The following is a 22,122-nucleotide window of genomic DNA, read 5'->3' on the forward strand; positions in this document are numbered from 1 at the left end:
GTGGAGGAGCCGAGGGAGCGAGGGACCCGGAGCTGCTGTGGGGTTAGCAAGGCAGCAGAGGACGGCCACGGATGAGCAACGGCTCCATGGAGACAAGCTGCGGCGTTGGATGGCTGGAGGCGAGGAACGCGGGGGTGAGAACCCGAGGCTAACGGGGCGTAATGGTTTTTTTGGGCGGTGAAGAACTATGTGCAAAGAGGCCTTCGCGCGTAGGCCGGATGCGATCTCTGTTCCGCACTGCGTGGAGCCAACGGAACCATTCGATGACCGAGGCGTGGTGGCAGGCGACACATCATGTGGGTCCCACGCGGTAACGGTAATTCAGTCCTCCGTAGGCCACCATTTGGTTCAGTGATTCTTCCTCCGTATATGAAAAGGTAGTCGTTTTTGAGTTTGTCGAGTCAAATATTTTAAATTTTGACTGTAAATAAATTCTTTTATTTTATGTTTGAAAATATGAAAGCGATGTAAGTAGATTCATCTTGAAATGTAGTTTCATAGAAATATATATTGACTATATTTTATAAATTTTTTATAGTAAAAAGATAGTGGTCAAAGCTGTTTTTAAAACCGTATCGATGTCTGAAATGACATTCTTTATCAATATGGAGGGAGTATATTTATAGTGCGTGTAACACAACACCAAAACTAGAAACTATTAGTAACTTTCTACTTTTGGTGTTCTGTTACACCACTATAGAATAAATATATTTAGATAGTAGAATCTACATTTTATCCTTTTCATCTGGAACTCCTTTTTAGACAAATGTCATCTCCGGTTTATAGATGTTTTGTTATTACTTTTTTTATACAACAACCAATTATCGATCCACCATCTTGTTGCTCGAATATATAATTGGCGACACACCGCAACACGAAAGGCACGATATTTTGAATCATCCTCGCTCCAATGTATTTTATGTTACTCAGCATAGGTTTCTACGATCATAATTCTGAATCCTTAGCTATTTTTGAATCGTAACACCGATAGCCAACCAATCTACGGTATCGGTATTATGTTTATACGATCGCACACGTAACCTGTCTGTCTAAATCAAGGTGGCGGTGTATTACTGTAGAGATTATTTTTACGCCAACACTACCGGATTCCAGGGCCTGACGGCAAATAGGAACCGGCAAAGAGAAGTTTACCATGTGTCTTTTTTTGGCACACGACAAAGACTTTGTCATGTGCCAAGGTGGTCCACGGTAAAAAAACACCCGGCAAAATTTAAATTGAAAAAAACCTGAAACAAATAGAAAAAACACTTTTAATCAGGGAAGAGCCCCACTGGCATTCAAGTCGTGGCATTTTTTGCACAATATATGCACGCTACGCGACCGGTGGGATTCGAACCCGTGACCTCCCCATCATGTGAATCCTCCTCTATCACTGCACCTCACTCTCACTTATTTCTATTATAATCCATTTTCTTTCTCCACATATTATACTAAACCGAGTGTAAATTGTTTGTTTGAGGTTCTAAACAAATCCAAATTAAAAACTTGTCAACTACAAACACTATGTAAGAAAAAGTCAATAGTGACGGGCGTCATCTCCCTAAGGTGACGGGCATCGCGCCCGTCACTTGTACATCGTCACTGATTAGAATAGAAAAGTGACGGATAAAAGTCCGTCACCTATGTACGTAAAAGGTGACGGACGTCCTATAGTATTCTTAGCCCGTCACCTATGTCAACACATAGGTGACGGGCATCATTCTCTTGTGTGCTGAAATAAATATTTGCAGCGTGAATAAAAATCAAAAAAATAAATGTGGCCTGTCACCTATAACAAAGGTGACGTGCTTTGATGTTGCACGCCACCTATGTCATAACAAAGGTGACGGGCAACGTTTTAGAGAGGCCACAAAGAGATAAAAGGTGACGTGCATCATTTTCGCGCGTCACCCAGATAACAAAGGTGACGTACAACAACAACATGTCACCTTTGTGCATGTCACTATAGGTCATTTTTTACATAGTGAAAGTTTCATAACTTTAGGAGATCTACAACTTTCATTTTAGCTGTTTTCCCATCCGATGTCGTTTACAAAATTTGAAGTTCACTTTGCCGGGTGCCTTGATCTGGCGCACGGCAAAGCCTTCCTTTGCCGTGCTTCCTTGATCTAGCGCACGACAAACATCTATTTTTTTAATTTAATGTCTGGAGTATCTGGACATATACCCGGAGTATCCGGGTTACTGATTGGATGTCCAAACACATGTCTGGAGTATCCGGGTTGGCGTACATCACATGATATTGTTTAATTGCAATTTTTTTTTAAACTATCAAAGGTATTCGAAAAATTACAAAAATTTGGCATGACATAATCTAAGTTGTCTATTGCATATACAAAAAGTTTTGAAGTGAAATCCCAACTCCCCCGTCACTTTGACTCAAAATCTGAACAGCTACTTCTCAACTCTATGGATTAGATTTTCTTCGGAGATGCTTAGATTTATAAGGAGCGTACATGACAACTAGTGTGAACCCCTTCTCAAATTTTTACCACAGCCTCCACGTATGAAATCATGATATCATGACAAATTTTATGATTTTCAGACTTCATTTGCTTTTTATAGAATTTTAAAATATTCAAAGATGCTTTTTATGAAATCATGATAACGTGCGAACCCTTCATTTTGACACAGCATCTAGGCCCCTCGTGGGTTTTGGTGTATTGATTGACAACACGATTAAAGGACTAGCTTGTTTGCATAAAATTATGAGCAGGTATTTGATTCAGATATTGATGTAAATTGAGATAGCTCATGTATTGCAAGCAAATGTGTTTGTCCCATTGGCACCATTATGTATGTAACAAGCGAGAATGAGACATGATATGTGGTTGCATAGTCTCAAATTGGGAAGACTTGTCATATATTATGAATATTGGTTATCAAAGGAAGCAAGCAAGGAAAAATGTGAATGAGACATGAGTTGATGCATATGTGTTATCTCAAATTGAAAAGCTTGCATGAGTAATTGAATTGAGAATTTAAATTGGTAAAGAAGATTTCATGCATGACGCAAATCAATGTGAAGTTCAGAATGGATGGCTAGGATGAAGGTAGAGAGTATCGAGAGGCGTGTTTCAATAGGCTACGCAAGCGTCGGCTTGGGGGGAGCAAGGAAACTGATACGGGTCAAATACCAGAGATCCTAGAGTCATGGAGAGCTCTATGTTGAAGAGTGTCATTATTTGGAAGAAGAAAGTGACTTGAGAATCAAGATGGATTACATTCTTATATGAAGGAAGATTCAAAGTCACTAGCTCGAAGCGGGTATGCTCACTGAATTAAGGATGTTGACAACCTCAAGATATTGATTGAAGAAAGTCCGGCTTGATCAAGATATAAAGCTCAAGTGTTGTGTATGTGTCATTTTATGTAAACTTGAGTATAGGATGTCGAACTATCAAGTGGAATGCAACATCTGTGGTTTGACATTACCAAAAGTGCTCATAGCTGTCCCATGTGAGAAAAAAACAGAGAGAAAAACCAGAGAGAAACACTTGGGAGCAAAAAACCACCGTGGGACCGATCTGACCGGGTCTGTGGACCGGTCTGACTAGTTGAACCCCAACGGTTAGTTGATTCAAACCAACCGGTCTGACCAGTCTGACTCTAACAGAGCAACGGCTAGTTTTTAAGAGAGGGGTATTTATACCTCACACCCTTACCCTTTCGTGGGTGCTGATGTCATTACATTCCTGAGCCATCTCTGAGCCGTGAGAGCTCTTGAGAAGTCCTCCCCAACCTCTCTTTGTGAGATTTGAGTGATTAGAGTTGAATCTTTGGAGTTGTGTTGAGTGAAACCTTTGTTGGAGAGCACTTGAGCAGTGAGAGCATAATCCCTAGCTTGAGAACTTGCGGTTGCGTCGGCCAACTTGATTGAAGCATTTGTTACTCTTGGATGTGAAGCCTCCTAGATGGCTAGGCCTCGCCGGCTAGCTCCCAAGCTTGTGGTGAGCAGCGGCAAGTTTGTTGCAGTAGCGATTGTGTGTCACGAGGGCACATGGTTATATAGTGGAAAGGAGGAGATAGCCTGACCTTGTGATCGCGATAAGCTTCCTCAACGGAGAGTAAGATTCATACATGGTGAATGTGGTGAATTCGAACTTCGGTGAAACAAATCGTTGCGTCTTCTTCGCATCATCTTCTTTTGATTTGCCTCACACTTTGTGCTCTAGCTTTACTTGTGCTTCCATTTCAATCTACTTGGTTGTGCTGTTTCTGTGTGTGCAGGGTTGTGAAATATATTTGTGAGCACCTACAGAAGCACTATAACAAGTTAGAGCTCGTGAAGGGGGAAGTAACTCTGTTTTGTGCAGGTTCTGCGTAGGACCGGTCTGACCGGTCTGCTAAACCGGTCTGACCGGTTGGTGTATTAGTTTCCTGTGTTGAGTGTAGGACCGGTCTGCCTGGCCGGTCTGACCGGTCAGCTACTGATAGTCTGCTTAAGTGTTTTAATCTCTAGAATTTGTTTTCATCGACTATTCACCCCCTCTAGGCGACATCACTCAATTAAGGTCCTTTCACATTTGCACATTCGTGGTCGTGTTTCCTGGACAAGATGTTCGAAATTTCTATTCATTTGATGGGTAAGCCTGAAACTAGGTTAAATAACATGAATATCATTTTCCCACTCAATTTATTCTATTATTTGAATCACTTGTGATTCAAATTTGACTTGATTCAAAAAAATGCTTGAAATGCAATTAATTAGTTAAATATAGCAAATAATTACAAAAAATACACCAAATTTTAACATGGAGTATCACATGTTGTATGTGAAGAGTAGAAAAATTTTGAAGTGAGAAAAGAAAAAAATTATTATTTTGCTTTGCTGTGTGTGCAAAAAAAAGCACACGACAAATTTATTACTTTGTCGTGTGCCAAGAAAAAGCACACAACAAAGCATGGTTTTGACGTATGCCCAATATTTGTTATGCTTTGACGTGTGCCCAATATTTGTTGTGTGTTTTTTGAGTTACACACAATAAAATAGTTATTTGCCATGTGACTGAGAGGTTGCCAAAATTTGGGGCACACAGCAGACACGCAGTTTCCAGTAGTGCCACTACGGAAGGTTTGTAGGACCGTTCTGATTGTTTCTATGCCTTTACGTAAAGGTTTTTATGATTCATCATTTCATGTTAGAGTACTTTGAATAATACTATTGTTACCATTTTATACTAAATAATACTATGCCAAACGAAAAGTCCCCAACATGATGCGTGCATGCATGGGTAGCTTATTAGTTGCTAGGTCAATTGATATGCGTTTAGGATGTGACAAGCGTGTGGCGTGTTCTTCCCTTTCCGTCGTGTAAAGTTGAGGGAGGAACCAACTCCAGCTGAGCTTCTAGCTAGCTCAGTAGGTTTGGTCGTCCATGCCCATGCATGTGAACTGTTCAGCTTCATCAGCGCGCGTATAGGTTTGTAGCCTTGTAAAATACCAAAAGGGTTCGTAAAAAGCTGGATTACTTTCGGTCTAGATTCTTCTGGCGAAGTGATGAGAACAAAAGAAAATACCGTTTGGCAAAGTGGAGTATTCTGTGACAACCTAAGAATCAGGGTGGACTAGAAATACATAACCTAGAGCTTAAAAATATTGCTCTGCTCAGTATGTGGCTATATCATCTTCTAATGACAGATGATACATGACAGCAAATTCTACGCAATAAGTACTTAGGGAATAAACTTTTAGTACAAATCTAATGAAAGAGTGGGGATTCACATTTCTGGGCAAGCCTAATGAAGGTCAAAGCAAACTTCTTAAAATTCGGCACCTTCATCATTAAGGATGGGTCTCAGATAAGATTTTGGAAAGATGCATGGTTAGGTAATAGATTCCTTCGCGAACAATACCCACAACTTTATAACATAGTTCGTAAAAAATAGGATACGGTGGCCGAGGTACTGAGTTCAGGTACCCCCAATCTATCTTGGCGAAGAGATCTAATTGGTAGCAAATTAGTATTGTGGAATAACCTTGCTGCACGCCTAGCTAACATTACACTTAACCACGAACGGGATGATTTCAAATGAAATCTAGACCAGGCAGGTGTTTTTACAGTAAAATCACATTACCTCGGACTAATACATCAGAATATCCCAAATACAAACAAAAATCTTTGGAAACTTAAAATTCCACTCAAGATCAAGATCTTTCTATGGTACCTAAAACGGGGAGTCATACTTACAAAAGACAACCTGGCAAGACGTAATTGGCAAGGCAGCCAACTATGCTGCTTTTGTCATAAAGATGAGACAATACAACATCTTTTCTTTAATTGTCGCGTTACACGGCTGGTATGAGCCTCGGTCTACGTGGCTTGGGATTTGCCTAAACCAAGTAGTGTATCTAATATGTTTGGAAACTGGTTGAACAGTATACCAAAATATTACAAATCACTTGTCCTTGTAGGTGCCGCAGCCCTTTGCTGGTCTGTTTGGCGCTGTAGAAATGCAGTGATATTTCATATTTGATAACAAAAAACATTCTTTTTTGTAGGTTATCTTCGCGACTACAATTGGTTACAAACATAGGCTATCCTACAACGGCCTTCTTCGCAGTACACCCTTGTGGCGACATCGCATTTTTTGGCCCAGGTGGCCAAGGACTTTTTTGCCCGGGTGCATGAGTGGCCGTCTAGCCTTAGGATCGACAACTATTAATGTACTTGGCTTCTATCAAAAAAAAATTTGTAGGGTTGTGTGTCATTAGGACAGAGGCCGGGAATATTTCAAGGTGATATCAAACTTAAAATTAATAAAGTTTCCTTTTCTAAAAAAGGCTTGTAGCCTTGTAGGAGTTCAGAGGGGAACCGAAAGGATCGGGAGACAATTAAGGACACACGCTGGTCAAATCCCTTGCCAAATTATGTGGTCATCGTGGTCCGGTGGTCACCGAAGTATTTCACATGGCCGTTGTCATGCACGGGCTCACACCACCACCCGTTCCATGCAATGCAATGTAGGGTCCGGTCGTCGTCGGCCGGCCAGCCGTGCTCCTAGAAGTGCTCTCTCGATGCCGCACTCGCCCGCTAGCTGATGGGAGTCTGATGGGGGTGTATTTGCCAATTTCTAGAGCTCATCTCCATGTTTAGCACTGAGAGGCGGTGCTTAATCAAAATGTTCATCAGAAATCATGTGCCGCTGGTTGATCTTTTTGGGACCATAGCAACCAGCGCCCGGTATATTCTACGAGTCGTGCGTTATCATGCTGCTCCTGAAGCATACAAAAAAAGAAAGATTCCTCCGAGTTAGTGTGAGTGAGTCAGTGAAGTATAGTACCTGATTCTCGGAGAGGAATCGGCGCCGATCACAGGGATACTCCCGAATCCGCATCTGTGTGGCAGTTCTATGCAGTTCATGATTGGAAGGAGTACTTGATGAGCATTGCTCATGACTGAGGCAACACTGCATTGCTCATGACTGAGGCAACACTGCGTTACTGCTTGTTTCCCACTTATTAGCTTGCATTGATCCAAGGGTACCCTTGATCCAAATGACTGACTTTGCATGAAACGTTAACTGCAGTTACTTGTACCATGTCCCTTTTTTTTGCCAAGCAGGTTTTAAAATTGAAGCAGCAAAGAATGTCATTTTTCTGCCTTCTGGCCATGTGCCATGATGTACCATTGGGATGGAAGGTACCTTATCCACTTATCCTGTTAGGTTCGGAGATCAGGGTACGTACTGTAAGACGTTACACTGGCTCGCTATATGACGCCAGGGATCCCAAGAACATGTGATCTTTTTCACAGCATGAGGATGTGCTTTCCTTACTTCCTTTTTTTTTTCTTTTGCCAGGTGAGGATTCAGAGATGGAGTCAGAAGGGATGTCCACAAGATTCAGGCCCCTGGCCAAACACTAGCTGCGTGCATTATTGGCGTGAGCACGTCAGCTGTCACAGGCCGGTAGGGAGCAGGGTGGGCTCCCCACCGGCCCACCCTGCTCCCGCCGCCATGGCGCCGCGCCGGCTGCCCCGCGTGCCCGCCGCCGTCCCACGGCTGTGCTCTGCCCGTGCCACAGGAAGGCGGCGGAGGAGCGCGGCATGGAGGAGCCGTGGGGGCGGCGGACGGCGGAAGAGCACGACATGGAGGAGCCGTGGGGGCGGTGGACGAGCAGAGAGGGAGGGAGGAGGAGGGAGGCGTCGTGGAGGAGGAAGGAGAGGGAGAGGTTGGCGAGCGCGTCCATGCCAGCGGTGCGCGACCACCCGGCCCGCATCGGCTACGACGAGGGGTTCCGGTACTTGCCTCGCCGAAGCCCGACGCGAACGTGCTGGTCGGAGCCGTCGTGGGCGTGCCCGACGGCGGCGACGGGTACACCGACAGCCGTGACAACTATGCGCAAGCGGAGCCTTCCACGTACACCAATGCGCCGCTCGTCGGCGCGCTTGCGAGCTGAGGGAGTGGAAGGGGAGGAGGGGCGCCAGCGATGGGGCAGGAGCGCCGGAGAGAGAGAGAGAGAGGGAGGAAGGGGCCGTCGGGATGGATTAAAAAGATAAAAAATTCTGACATGTGGATCCTGCAGCCGGTAATTGGCATAGAGAGGAGATATAGATAATGTGATAGAGCCAGAGTGCCCGATCTTTCGGTGAGTGGGGATAAATTCGACTTGGTGGAAGATGACCCTCACGATCCGACTACCACGAGCGAGCCCGAAGCGCCAATGCAATCGCTGAACCAACTCCCTGTGGTTACCGACCTTGTTGATGCAAGATCAGCCTGATCACGAAGATCTTTTCCTGTCTGCAATCGAAGAACGAACAAGAAAGAGATGCGAGCAATCTAATTATCACTCGAAGGTGGAGTTCTGAATACACGAGGATAGCGCTGTTTTGCGCGTGTTCAAGGGTAGCTAAAGCTAATTGTAAAACAAAACTCAAGTCTGAAAAGAAATGAAGCCTCTATCTAAATAGAGGGAGAGAGGGGGCGCAACCCCTAGGGAAGGGGCGGCCAGGGAGGGGGCGCAGCCCCTAGTGGTGGCCAGCCCTAGGCGCCCACACAAGGGCCTCAGTTGGGCCAGCGTCTATTCTTCTTAGCCTTCATTCTTCAGTAGCATGACGAAGTTTAGATCTCTTGCACGGGCCCGAGTGATTGGCCCAGATGAGGAAGAAGGTGGCGCCTCAGGAGGAGGTGCATCTGGTGGCATTGGAAAAGGTGCTGCTGGTGTTGACGTACTTGTGTTGTAGTTGATGTCCTCATCATCCTCCCCTTCTAGAACTGAAGTCGTCCTCGACGGCAACTCCTCATCCTCGCCCGCATATGGTTTCAAATCTGCAACTTTAAAACTAGTGGAAACACCAAACTCCGCAGGTAGGTCAAGGATATAAGCATTATCATTAATCTTGGTTAGCACCTTAAAAGGACCAGCAGCACGAGGCATCAATTTAGAACGGCGCAAAGTAGGAAAACGATACTTTCTCAAATGCAACCAAACCATATCACCAGGTGCAAAAGTAACATGTTTTCTTCCTTTACTACCAGCAACCTGATACTTAGCATTAGCAGCAGCAATGTTTTGGTGTGTTTGTTCATAGAGGTCAATCATTTGTTCAACATGTGCAACCACATCTATATGTGGGGCGTCCTCAGCATCAAGCGAAAACAAATCAATAGGTGCCCGAGAAATGTAACCATAAACAATCTGAAAAGGGCACATCTTTGTAGAAGAATGTGTTGCACGATTATAAGCAAATTCAATATGAGGCAAGCAATCCTCCCAACGTCTCAAATTTTTGTCTAAAACAGCCCTAAGCATGGTTGATAAAGTTCTATTCACCACCTCAGTTTGCCTATCAGTTTGAGGGAGACAAGTTGTGCTAAACAATAATTTAGTTCCCAATTTATTCCAAAGAGATCTCCAAAACTGACTGAGAAACTTAGCATCACGATAAGAGACTATTGTATTCGGAATACCATGCAAACGAATAATCTCTCGAAAGAACAATTCAGCAACACTGCTAGCATCATCAGTTTTATGACAAGGTATAAAATGAGACATTTTGGAGAATCTATCAACAACCACAAAAATGCTATCCCTCTCCTTCTTAGCTCTAGGCAATCCCAAAACAAAGTCCATAGAAATATCAAGCCAAGGGGAAGTAGGGACAGTCAAAGGCATATACAAACCATGGTTGCTCAATCGTGACTTAGCTTTCTGACAAGTAGTGCAGCGTGCAACAAGGCGCTCGACATCACGCGCATCCGGGGCCAAAAGAAGTGTGCGGCCAGTACCTCGTGCGTCTTGTAGACGCCAAAGTGTCCCATGAGACCACCTCCATGTGCTTCCTGTAACAACAAAAGACGAACTGAGCTTGCTGGAATACACAGCTTGTTAGCGCGAAACAGGAACCCATCCTGCATGTGGAATTTGCCCCATGGTTTGCCATGCATGCAATGTATTAAAACATCTTTAAAATCAGCATCGTTGACATATTGATCCTTCACAGTTTGCAAGCCAAAAATTTTAAAATCTAACTGTGAAAGCATGGTATATCTACGAGACAACGCATCAGCAATGACATTTTCCTTCCCGTTCTTGTGTTTAATAATGTAAGGGAAAGACTCGATGAATTCTACCCAGTTAGCATGACGACGGTTCATATTTGTTTGGGTACGAATATGTTTCAAAGCCTCATGATCAGAATGAATTATAAACTCGCGATGCCAAAGATAGTGCTGCCATGTTTGCAAAGTGCGAACTAAAGCATAAAGCTCCTTATCATAAGTAGAATATCTCAGGCTAGCACCGCTTAATTTTTCACTAAAATAAGCAACCGGCTTTCCTTCTTGTAACAAAACAGCACCTAGCCCAATGCCGCTAGCATCACATTCAAGCTCAAACACTTTATTAAAATCAGGCAATTGCAAGAGGGGAGCATGTGTTAACTTATCTTTCAAAGTGTTGAACGCTACCTCCTGCGAGTCGCCCCAAGCAAACGGCACACCTTTCTTTGTAAGCTCATGTAGAGGGGCTGCAATGGAGCTAAAATCACGGACGAACCGGCGGTAGAAGCCTGCAAGTCCAAGAAAACTCCGAATCTGTGTGACTGTCGTCGGTGTGGGCCGTTCCCGAATGGCATCAATCTTGCTGCTATCCACCTCTATGCCCTGTGGAGTAACAACATAACCAAGAAACGAGACACGTGTGCAAAAGATGCATTTTCCACGTTACCAAATAATCGGGCAGCAAGCAACGCATCAAAAACAGCACTCAAATGTTCTAAATGCTCTTCCATAGTCTTGCTGTAAATAAGGATATCACCAAAATAGACAACAACAAACAATCCTATGAAGGGCCTTAGAACTTCGTTCATCAAACGCATAAAGGTGCTTGGAGCATTAGTCAATCCAAACGGCATAACCAACCATTCATATAACCCAAACTTCGTTTTAAAAAGCCGTTTTCCATTCATCACCCAATTTCATTCGAATCTGATGGTAACTACTACGCAAATCAATCTTAGTGAAAATAATGGCACCACTAAGCTCATCTAGCATATCATCAAGGCGTGGTATAGGATATCGATAACGAATGGTGATGTTGTTAATAGCGCGACAGTCTACACACATACACCATGACCCATCTTTCTTTGGAACAAGTCAAACAGGAACTGAACAAGGGCTAAGAGATTCACGAATGTAACCCTTATCAAGCAACACCTGCACCTGGCGCTGGATCTCCTTCGTCCCATCCGGATTCATACGGTACGGGGCGCGGTTTGGAAGCTGGGCGCCGGGGATGAGGTCGATCTGGTGTTCAATGCCACGGAGTGGAGGAAGACCCGGTGGCAAGTCTTTGGGAAACACATCAGAGTACTCCTGCAAGAGGTTAGAAACAGCAGGGGGAGTATCCAAAGACGGGGCATCATCAAGTGAAATGAGCATACTAGAGCATACAAGTGCATAGCAGGGCAAATGAGCATCGCGTAAAGCATCAAAATCAGCACGTGTAGCAAGTAAGACAGGAGCATTCAACTTGATTTCAGAATTAACAGGGGTGGCTGGTGTAGGGGCGAGTTGTTTTGCCGCTTTAGTAGCCGAGCAAGATCATCTTTTATAATTTGGTCAGGGGTCATTGGATGTATAATTATTTTTTGACCCTTAAACATGAAGGAATAATGATTCGAATGACCATGATGTAAACGATCAGTATCATATTACCAAGGTCTACCAAGTAACAAAGAGCATGCTTCCATAGGAACAACATCGCAATCAGCATAATCAGAATAGGAGCCCAACGAAAAAGGAACGCGTACCGAGCGTGTGACTCTTATTTTCCCACCATCATTAAGCCATTGAATGTGATACGGGTTCGGGTGCTTGCGAGTGGGCAAGGACAACTTCTCGACCAAAGTTGTGCTCGCCAAGTTGTTGCAGCTGCCACTGTCGATGATGATGCGAATCGACCGTTCTGGTACAACGCCTTTGGTGTGGAATAGCGTGTGCTGCTGGTTGTTCTCGGGCTGTGCAACCTGTGTGCTAAGAACACGCTGCACAACAAGACTCTCATACCTATCGGTGTCGCCGGGATCGACATGTACCTCTTCGTTAGCTGCATGGTCAGTGGAAAACATAGCATGTTGAGTTTCCTCGGAATCACTAGCGGACGAGTACTCACCATTGTCACGTATGAGCAAGGTACGCTTGTTTGGGCAGTCCCAAATCATGTGCCCAAATCCTTTGCAACGATGGCACTAAATATCCCGTGTACGTCCTGTGGAAGGAACAGCGCCTATGGACGAGGGTGCTGCAGGTTTGGCCGTCCTCTCGCGCGATGTAGTGCTGGTCGTGGATGGCGCAGGCAGAGCAGGCGCTGAGCTGGTTGCCAGGCTTCTTCCTGCAAAAGAGTTAGGATATGTCATCGAGCGGCATCCCTGCACTTCACGTTCAGCTTTGCAAGCATATACAAACAATGTGGTCATATCGGAATATTCCTTATAATCAAGGATGTCCTGAATTTCTCGGTTCAAACCACCGTGAAAACGGGCCATAGCAGCGTCGTCTGTCTCAAACAAATCACAACGAATCATACCCTTTTGTAACTCCTGATAGTAGTCCTCAACAGATTGTTGACCTTGTCGAAAGCACTGCATTTTTTAAGCAAATCTCGTGCATAATAGGAAGGGACAAATCTGTGTCGCATAGCAGCTTTTAATTGAGTCCAAGTGGTGGGAGTGGCAGTGGGATGTTTTTGTTTATATTCACGCCACCAAATTAAAGCAAAATCAGTAAATTCACTAATAGCAGCTTTAACTTGAGAACTAGCAGGAATATCATGGCATGAAAATTTCTGGTCGACCTCTAGTTCCCAATCAAGATAAGCAGCAGGATCATATTTGCCATTAAAAGATGGAATTTTAAATTTAATCTTAGCAAATGAGTCATTATGTGGGTGACGTACCACACGGCGGGCACGACCGCGGTGAGTTCCATCTTCCTGGTCCGTATCACCGCCATAATCCTTCTGCAACTCCGTGAGCGTCGTGGTCAACGTATCGAGTCGTGACACGATGTCGTCGAGCGTGGTCTTAGTGGCCATCTGAGCGAGGTCTAACTGGTTGAACGGCTCGTTCGACGAAGTGATCGTAGAATCAAGCCATTCATGCATCGTCTTCATGTCCGCGGCAAGTCCATCAACTTGTGTCCGCACATCCCGCAGCTGTGCATCTGTCGTTTCGTCATCTCCTGCCATAGTTAGGGCAAACACAAAGCAAAGCCTACGACAACAAGGGTGTGGACCCGGAGCTCACAGTAGGGCTGTTATCAAATTATTATCCGTTCTTACCAAGCACACAGGGGTGAGCTGCAACCAACAGGTAGAACCGGCGAAAGATTGGAGGAGCGATTGCCTGGAGAAACAAAGTCTGCTCATCGTAGAACTATGTGGAGTTCTGGGTAGGCTGCACTCAATTCAAGGGTTAGCACAATCAAACAATAATGCAAGGTTGAATTATAGTGCCAAACACGTAATCGAAGCTGCTGGAAACAAAGTGCAAAAGTTGAGCAAGGGTAGGGGGGCAAAGGAAACACAAGAGAGAAGAACAAGTAGCAGCAGGTGCGCACACCTAGGCGTCCTGCGTGATGCGCCCAGATGAGGTAACCTCCTTTCTGTTTCCCTTTTTTTTTCTTCGTTTCTGTTTTTTTCGGAGAAACTCACAAACTGATTATATGAACAAAGGAATACAAATGAGCAAGTTACCACACACACTTTTTCAGGAAGGGTAGGGGTATTCCGGTAACAAAAAGATCCTGACGTCCCTTTGTATGGTAGGACTTCCGAGGCGACCAAAACTTTCTCAAATGAGGTCGATCAGGATTAGGCAACCTATTTTTTTTGCTTTCCTTTTTTTTGACTTTCCAAAGGACACACAAGGCAGGGGGAAATAGGAGGCGCGATCCAGGTGGGAGGGGGTCGGCGCGCGATCCAGGGGGGTCGGCGCGTGGTGGGTGGGCGAGCAGCAGGGGGTGATGCACAAGGGAAAGAGATGTGGCGGTGCGCTAGGGTTCGAAGACAAAAAAAATAGTGATAGAACACAAAGTAACCAGCAACAATTGAACACGTAGGCACACAAATTCAACAATGCGAATTATTGAAAGACAGTGCAAGGCTCAAAAGGGTGCTGGGACAAGGATCTAACCTGAATATATATATATATATATATATATATATATATATATATATATATATATATATATATATATATTTGTTTTGGTTTTGTGGACTGTAGGAAAGGGAAAACACTCGATCAACTCACCGATCAACCTGGAAATCTGATACCACTTGATAGAGCCGGAGTGCCCGATCTTTCGGTGAGTGGGGATAAATTCGACTTGGTGGAAGATGACCCTCACGATCCGACTACGACGAGCGAGCCCGAAGCGCCAATGCAATCGCTGAACCAACTCCCTGTGGTTACCGACTTTGTTGATGCAAGACCAGCCTGATCACGAAGATCGTTTCCTGTCCGCAATCGAAGAACGAACAAGAAAGAGATGCGAGCAATCTAATTATCACTCGAAGGTGGAGTTCTACGAGGACAGCACTGTTTTGCGCGTGTTCAAGAGTAGCTAAAGCTAATTGTAAAACAAAACTCAAGTCTGAAAAGAAATGAAGCCTCTATCTAAATAGAGGGAGAGAGGGGGCGCAGCCCCTAGGGGAAGGGGCGGCCAGGGAGGGGGCGCAACCCCTAGTGGTGGCCAGCCCTAGGCGCCCACACAAGGGCCTCAGTTGGGCCAGCGTCTATTCTTCTGGGCCTTCATTCTTTAGTAGCATGACGAAGTTTAGATCTCTTGCACGGACCCGAGTGATTGGCCCAGATGAGGAAGAAGGTGGCGCCTGAGGAGGAGATGCATCTGGTGGCGCTGGAAAAGGTGCTGCTGGTGTAGACATACTTGTGTTGTAGTTGATGTCCTTATCAAAATAGATGGGTGCGGAGAAACTAAATATAGAGTAGAGAATCTCGATGACTAGGATGGAATATTTTGTTTATAGTATGGATTTGGAGTACCACGAGTGTGGATAGCGGAACCAAAAGATCGGGAGAAAAGGCACGCACGCTGGTCAAATCGCTTGCCAAATTATGTGGTCGTCGTGGTCCGGTGGTCACCGAAGTCTTTCACATGGTCGTTGTCCTGGGCGCACACCACCACCACCCGTTCCACGCAATGTAGGGGCCGGTCGTCATCGGCCGGCCAGCCGTGCTCCTCCTAGTGCGTGCCCTCGATGCCGCACTCGCCCGCGCTAGCTGCTGCCCGGTAGCCGACGACGAGGTGGCGACCATGCTTGTCATCTGATGGGACATGGGAGTGTACGTATTTGTCAATTTCTGGAGCTCATCTCTCCATGTTTAGCACTGAGAGGCGCGCGGTGTGCTTAATTAAAATGTTCATCAGAAATCATCTGCCGCTGGTTGATCTTTTTGGACCAGCAACATAAAAAGAAAGATTCCTCCGAGTTAGTGTCTGTGAAGTATAGTAGTACCTGATTCTCAGAAAGGAATTGAATCGGCGCCGATCACAGGGAGAATGCCGAATCCGCATCTGTGTGCAGTTCTATGCAGTTCATGATTGGAAGGGGTGCTTGAGCATTGCTCATGACTGAGGCAACACTGCGTACTTTATACTGCTTGTTTCCCACTTCGCTTGCATTATTGATCCAAATGACTGACTTTAATTTGCACGAAATGTCAACCGCAGTTGCTTGTACCATGTCCTTTTTTTTTGCCAAGCAGGTTTGAAAATTGAAACTGCAAGAATGTCTTCTATCTTTCCGTCTTCTCTTCTGGCCATGTGCCTTGCTGTACCATTGGCGGGATGGAAGATATCTTATCCACTTATCCTGTTAGGAGAGCAGGTTATGTATGTAAGACGTTACACTGGCTCTATATCTCGCTATGACGCCAGGGATCCCAAGAACATGTGATCTTTTTCACTGCATGATGATGTGCTTTCCTTACTTCCTTTTTTTTCTTTTGCCAGGTGAGGATTCAGTCATTCAGAGATGTAGTCAGCAGGGATGTCCAAAAGATTCAGGCCCCTGGCCAAACACTAGCTGCGCGTGCTTTATTGGCGTGAGCACGTCAGCTCTCACGCTCACGCATCGAGATGAGATCGCCAATAGAAAAGAAAAGAACTGAACTGCTGCGAGAGTCGGCGACGATTACTGGATACAGAGACCGGATCGGAGATCGATCGGCGCCAGACCTTGGAGTTGTATATATACAAATTCAGGCAGCTCCGATCCCTTGCTGCATCCTCTTCTGAAGTCTGAACTGCAGAGTGCGGGCCAGATCGAAGCCCCAGAATCTGCATGCATGCAAGTGATTGGGTTCGCGATTTGACAAGTGTTGTCACGTCTGAAGGCACGTCGGGCGCCGTTGCGTTTCCGCCGTGTAAAGCTGTCACGGCCCACGGGCCGACTCGACTCGGCCGCGCGGTTACTGTAGCACACGGCTACTGTAACATGCGGCACAGTATTCCTTTAGTCCCAGACTGAAAGGGAAAAGGAAGTTGGACTGACTTAAATAGCCGGTTCTTGGGAAGCTAATAACTCCGGTTCGAATTTTTTGCGCGAAGCGAGGACGAAAGCGCAAGAGAGTTATTTAGCAGGTGTGGTCTACTCAACGTCTAGAGTAGATCTTAGCCATTATCCTGGGCCGGGTCGTTACAGAGGTATCAGAGCCATACTCTCGCGGTTTCACGCCACGTACGGGCAGAAGTGCGCGTACATGAGCACGTCGACGCATGGATTCACACCATGTACGGGCAGAAGTGCGCGTACATGAGCACGTCGACGCATGGAAACACAGATGCCAACAGCATGTGGACGGACACACATGGGCTGCTGGCAGTGAACCCACGGGCGTGGCACAGTAAGTTGGTTCGACGAGGACGTCGGAACCCTAACGGGGGAGGCTAAGTCCCAGACTGGAAACGGAAAAGAGAGTTGGACTGACTTAAATAAGCCGGTCCCTAGGAAGCTAATAGATCTTAGTCGTTATCCTAGGCCATGTGTTACAAAAGCCGAGGGCGCCAACCGCGCATGCTGAGATGATCTAGCTGGCTGGCCGGTGATTGGACGCAGTGGTCGCCATAGCTCCATGTGAATTCTGCAGCTAACTAGCGTTTCTTTCCGGCACCGACCGATGGGTGAAAACTCGAGTGAAAGACCCTGCTGCTCCGATCCGTGCTTCACATGCCGTGTCCATGCATGCACGGGCGGCTCTCGACGCGCGCCAATGCCTTGACATGTAGAGGTAGGGGTCAGGCCGGGCCGGGAGCCGTGGTCCGTGGCCGCCCTCCGTGCTGCCGGCCGTGTCCTGCGCCGCGCGCGACGACATACCCGGCCGGCCGGCCCGCCACCGGAGATGATATGCGCCGGCGGCGCAGGTGAATGGCAGTGCGTGCGTGCCTCGAGAGATTTCGCTGGCCGGCCGGCCGCCTTGCCGTCGTCGATCGTGTGCGCGCCGGCACAGCCAGCGGTTTGGGGCGCGCCGCCGCAGCGGTTTTCCACGGCCGCCACTGTCTTGGTTGCTTGCAGCTAGCGCGCGGGCCGCGCGGGGGGATTTCACGTGCGATCGCCCACGCGGCGTGCCCAACTAGTGGCGGATCCAACTGCTTCAGATCCTGAATGTCGCCGTACCAGACCCAACTGCTTCAGTAGTGTATTAAGCTGTAGTTTAAGTTTAGTGCATGGTTGGGTAAAAGGCAAGGTATGCATCGTTCGTTCATGACGGGTTTCTTGATGTAAAAGGTGTGGGAAAAAAGTGTGTTTTCTAATGATATAAGATCATCAAAATGAGGCCAAATTTTGGCTATGACAATTTTTGTGAATGTCAAATGTTTTCTTAAGAATTAGGAGCAGATGTTCTATATTCAAGATATTTTTTTCAGATTTATGATAAATAAAATGTTCCACTAAAAAAATGTTTAGAAGTTAATACTATGACTTCAATTGGAAGAAAAAATAGCATAAAATAAATGTGTATTGCTAGCCTATTTGAGAAGATATATTACTAAACCGAAACAAAATATTTGTTCTTAAATGAAATATAGAATGTGATATATGAACGAAACGAATAATTGGGCTGAAAGAACAACCCGAGCTGCATTGTCTGGATGTAAAAAAGGAAAGAGTCGGCCCACGTCGGGAGGAGGCAGCGGACTATCAGTACAGGCCCAAGAACCCCGAGGCTCAAGCGTAGCGGACATCATCTTCGACTCCTGCTGGCCATGTCTGCAAGCATCACATGGGCCACTGGCTGGCCGAGCAAAAAGTTTTTTTTTTTGAAGGAGCCGAGCAAAAAGCTAGCACTATACAAAACTGGTACTCCTATCTTAAGAATAAATCTTCCTCAAAAAAAATCTTTCGAATAAATGATGATGATGACGATGACAAGATGCAAACATGTTTTACGGCCTTAACTTGGAATGAGCACACGCTATTCTATTTAGATACACATATCTATACTTGTTACACACATGCCGTGCAAGATTCACGCCTGCGCTTGGCCTGTCTGGTCTGCTTCTGCACATGAGTTGACGAAAATAGATCGAAACTTTTGACAATATCACGGCAACCACACTTCAGTAATCATACAGTGAAGAAGCAGCTCTCCAGGGCCTGGTATTTCAGATGCAACTCAAACACAGAGCACCTATGGTTACTGCGGCCTTTTGTGATCCTGCTTAGAAAACACCTCAATAATTTCTGGCACACATCGCGTGACCTGCCATAAAACTAGAATGTATAGTGTGACAAGTTGTAACTGGTAAGAAAATCCATATAAATAGTACTATGTATCTTATCATCATGCATGCAGGCTGTAGAAGCGCAAATATTGTGACAGAAACCCCCACTTCTCAAAATCACAGGGCAGAGGTCCACGGAACCAAACAGTTCTTAAGAATGTATTGGTGGCCACGAAACTTGGTTTAAACAATTGTTTCTTCTCAGTACCAAATCTAGCCACTGTAAGTAATAGTCAAGCCTCAGTAAGTGCAATGTAAACATAAAAACACTCTCCGGTGGGTGAACTGCCTACGGTATTGCAATAAGAAGGTACCGTATGATCCCGGCCGAGAAATCCCCTGAATCCGGATCCATGCCTATATGGGCCAAACCGAACTTGGGCTGACATACACCATTACCCAGGCCGGCGAGCACGGAAACGCACCACAACCACATGCCAGCAAGCCCGGAGAATTTCTTTTCGGTGCAATACCAGGGTTCGAACCTGGTCGGTGGGCATGACCACAATGAGCCCACCATTGAGCAATTGCTCAGTTTGCAAGTGCATTGTAAACATCAGTAGAACAAACATAACACATTCCTCTAAAAACGAATTATGCAACAAATAATTATCAGTGAGCACTGTAAAATGTCAGTAGAAATGACAAACACGGTTAGAGAAAAAGCGAAAGCTAGTGCTATCAAATTCCAACTAGATCAGGTGCTAGGACTAGAGGTGGTAATGGGCCATGGCCCTAGTGGCTCTCACAGCCCAACAAGGCTCTTAAATTTTTTAGTTCAAAATTGTATAAGATTAGAGCCCAGCCCTTTTAGGGCCCGGCCTTTAGATTTTCTAATTCAAAATCTTAGGCCCTTTACCACCCCTAGCAAGGACGAGGGCCTATCCACAGATGAACACCTCAGTTAAGGATAATATTCAGCCATGCGCTAGACAGAAGCGACTAACGAACACGTGCAGTAAGGCTCCAGAATAAGCCAACCAGCTCTTTGACAGAATAATAGACAACCATACCTTAAACATGGACGATGAGCAGTCAGAGATCACTAGTTGTTCTGCCGCAGAAAGAAGAATTGAGAACGCCTGCACCAATATTGCCAGATGCTAATGAGCGTCAGTTGCGCTTACACCATTGAACAAAAAGGATTGGAATATTTCAAGATGTTCAAATTTGATTCCAGAGGGCACAACACCAGCACTAGCTGCGGCATAAGCATCTGCAAGCCCAGGAACAGAGTCCTTGTGACAGTCGATGTACTTCAATTTGAAAGTCTCCTCTCCAATTTGAGCTAATGTGAAAAGGCCCACTTTACTACTCAGCAATCCCTTTGCCTGCAGGACCTTCATGACACAATGCCGGGGCACTAGCCGCTTCTCCAGGCTGTGTGCTAACAGGGCAGGTCTTTCAACAATGTGCTGAGGTTTCATTCCAACCTCGTTGATCAAGAACTGAATCTTGCGGAGAAGGAGCTCCTCAGACAATGGCAGAATACTTGGCATCTTGGACACTGCAATTGCAACTTCACTCTCGGAGCAACCAAGAGTACTATTCAAAAACTTAAGCTTGGAAGTAGCCTTTTCTTTGGTGATATTTGAGACAGCTAAAACCGCAAACTTGAAACTTCGCGAGCTGCGAGGCACCCCAAGCTCTTCCGCGCGCAGCAATAATTCCTTGACGCGCTCCAGGCTATAGGTAAGCACCCACGAGTTGTGTGAACACAGCTGGGCAATATCTCGAACACTTAAGCCCCACTGACGAAGCAGCGCGATATTAGGATTGATAACACTTCCAACATCCGAGTGTAGAATGCGGTCACTCTTCTTGATGATCGCGAAGATATGTTCAAATGAACCGAAGAAAGAGATGAAGAACTCGAGCTTTGGACCGACGTCGCAGCTGCGGAGGGCGCGTGAGCCGACCACGAGGAAGCGAGCGATCTGGGGAGTGGGCAGACCGAGGCGGTCACGGAGAGCATGAAGGCGGGGCCCGACGTTCTTGGGCGAGGCGCGGAGGATCAGCGGGTCCGCGACGACGACTTCGGCGATGTCGGCGCTGGAGAGGCCGACGCCGGAGAGCAGGGCGAGGATGGCGTCGGGGTTGGAGGCGGATTTGAGGCGGGACCAGCATAGGTCCTCGAATGCCTTCTTGTTACCTTGTTTGGATGCTTCATCCAACGCCTTCTTAGCCGTCTTGAGGGCTTGAGCTGGGTGGAGGCCGCAGGCGGCGACGAGGTAGTCCTCGAGGGAGAACGGGGCGGTGGAGGCCGAGGCCGAGGCCGAGGCGGAGGTGGAGAGGAGCCAGGCGCGGTGGTAGATGGGGGAAGGGAGCGAGGAGGCCGCGCGGTGGAGAGGGAGGAGGTGCCTGCGGAGGAGCAGCATGGCGGCGGCGGACGCCGAGGCGGTTGCGCATCGATTCCCCCCGGTTCGGCGGTTTTCCCCAGCTGAGGCCCCGTTTTGGTTCATCTGTGCTATGAACAGTGACCACAGAATCTTTTATGCGTAGAGGTCTAAACGAAATCTATTTGCAAAACTTTTCACAGATGAATACAATTTTGCACGATAAATCTAATGAGCTAGAAAAATCCGTGATTGGCTATAGTAATGCTACAGTAACCATTTTCTAATCGTGCGGTCAAAGGCTTCATTAAATTCGTCTCACGAAGTAGTGCAGGGATTGTGGAGTTAGTTTTGCAAAGTAATTTCATTTAGTACTCTTAATTATTAATCAAAGTTTATACTAAGTGTGCTACGGATCCGGTCGGCCCGCGTCAGGTGCAACTGGGCAAGGGTTGGGTTTCTTTTCCCGTGGCAAAAAGACGCTCTTTTCTTCCCAGCTGCTATTCGTTTTTTTT

The 22,122-nt window shown here is 46.2% G+C and overlaps 1 protein-coding gene across 5 annotated transcripts; it reads right to left on the reverse strand.

Moving 5' to 3' along the window:
• Positions 1 to 18,857: 18,857 nt before the first annotated feature.
• Positions 18,858 to 21,718, reverse strand: LOC120703140 (transcription termination factor MTERF9, chloroplastic-like). 5 transcript variants are annotated; one of them, XM_039987156.1, is made up of 3 exons: positions 20,464 to 21,718; positions 20,285 to 20,353; positions 18,858 to 19,249 (listed from the first exon to the last, which is right to left on the reverse strand). In XM_039987156.1, the coding sequence occupies exons 1-2, from the start codon at positions 21,647 to 21,649 to the stop codon at positions 20,307 to 20,309; spliced, it is 1,233 nt and encodes a 410-aa protein (XP_039843090.1). In that variant the 5' UTR covers positions 21,650 to 21,718; the 3' UTR covers positions 18,858 to 19,249; positions 20,285 to 20,306. The 5 variants fall into 5 exon arrangements, with proteins under 5 accessions (XP_039843090.1, XP_039843089.1, XP_039843087.1 ...); XM_039987155.1 differs by having other exon boundaries at positions 18,858 to 19,260; XM_039987153.1 differs by having other exon boundaries at positions 18,858 to 20,353.
• Between the last annotated feature and the right edge of the window lie 404 nt (positions 21,719 to 22,122).

The sequence above is a fragment of the Panicum virgatum genome, chromosome 4K (genome assembly GCF_016808335.1).
Source record: "Panicum virgatum strain AP13 chromosome 4K, P.virgatum_v5, whole genome shotgun sequence".
In the NCBI taxonomy this organism is placed as follows: Eukaryota; Viridiplantae; Streptophyta; class Magnoliopsida; order Poales; family Poaceae; genus Panicum; species Panicum virgatum.

What these genes read in the sequence shown, in the direction of transcription:
- LOC120703140 (XM_039987152.1), bottom strand. Translation starts at nt 21,649, where the DNA reads ATGCTGCTCCTCCGCAGGCACCTCCTCCCTCTCCACCGCGCGGCCTCC.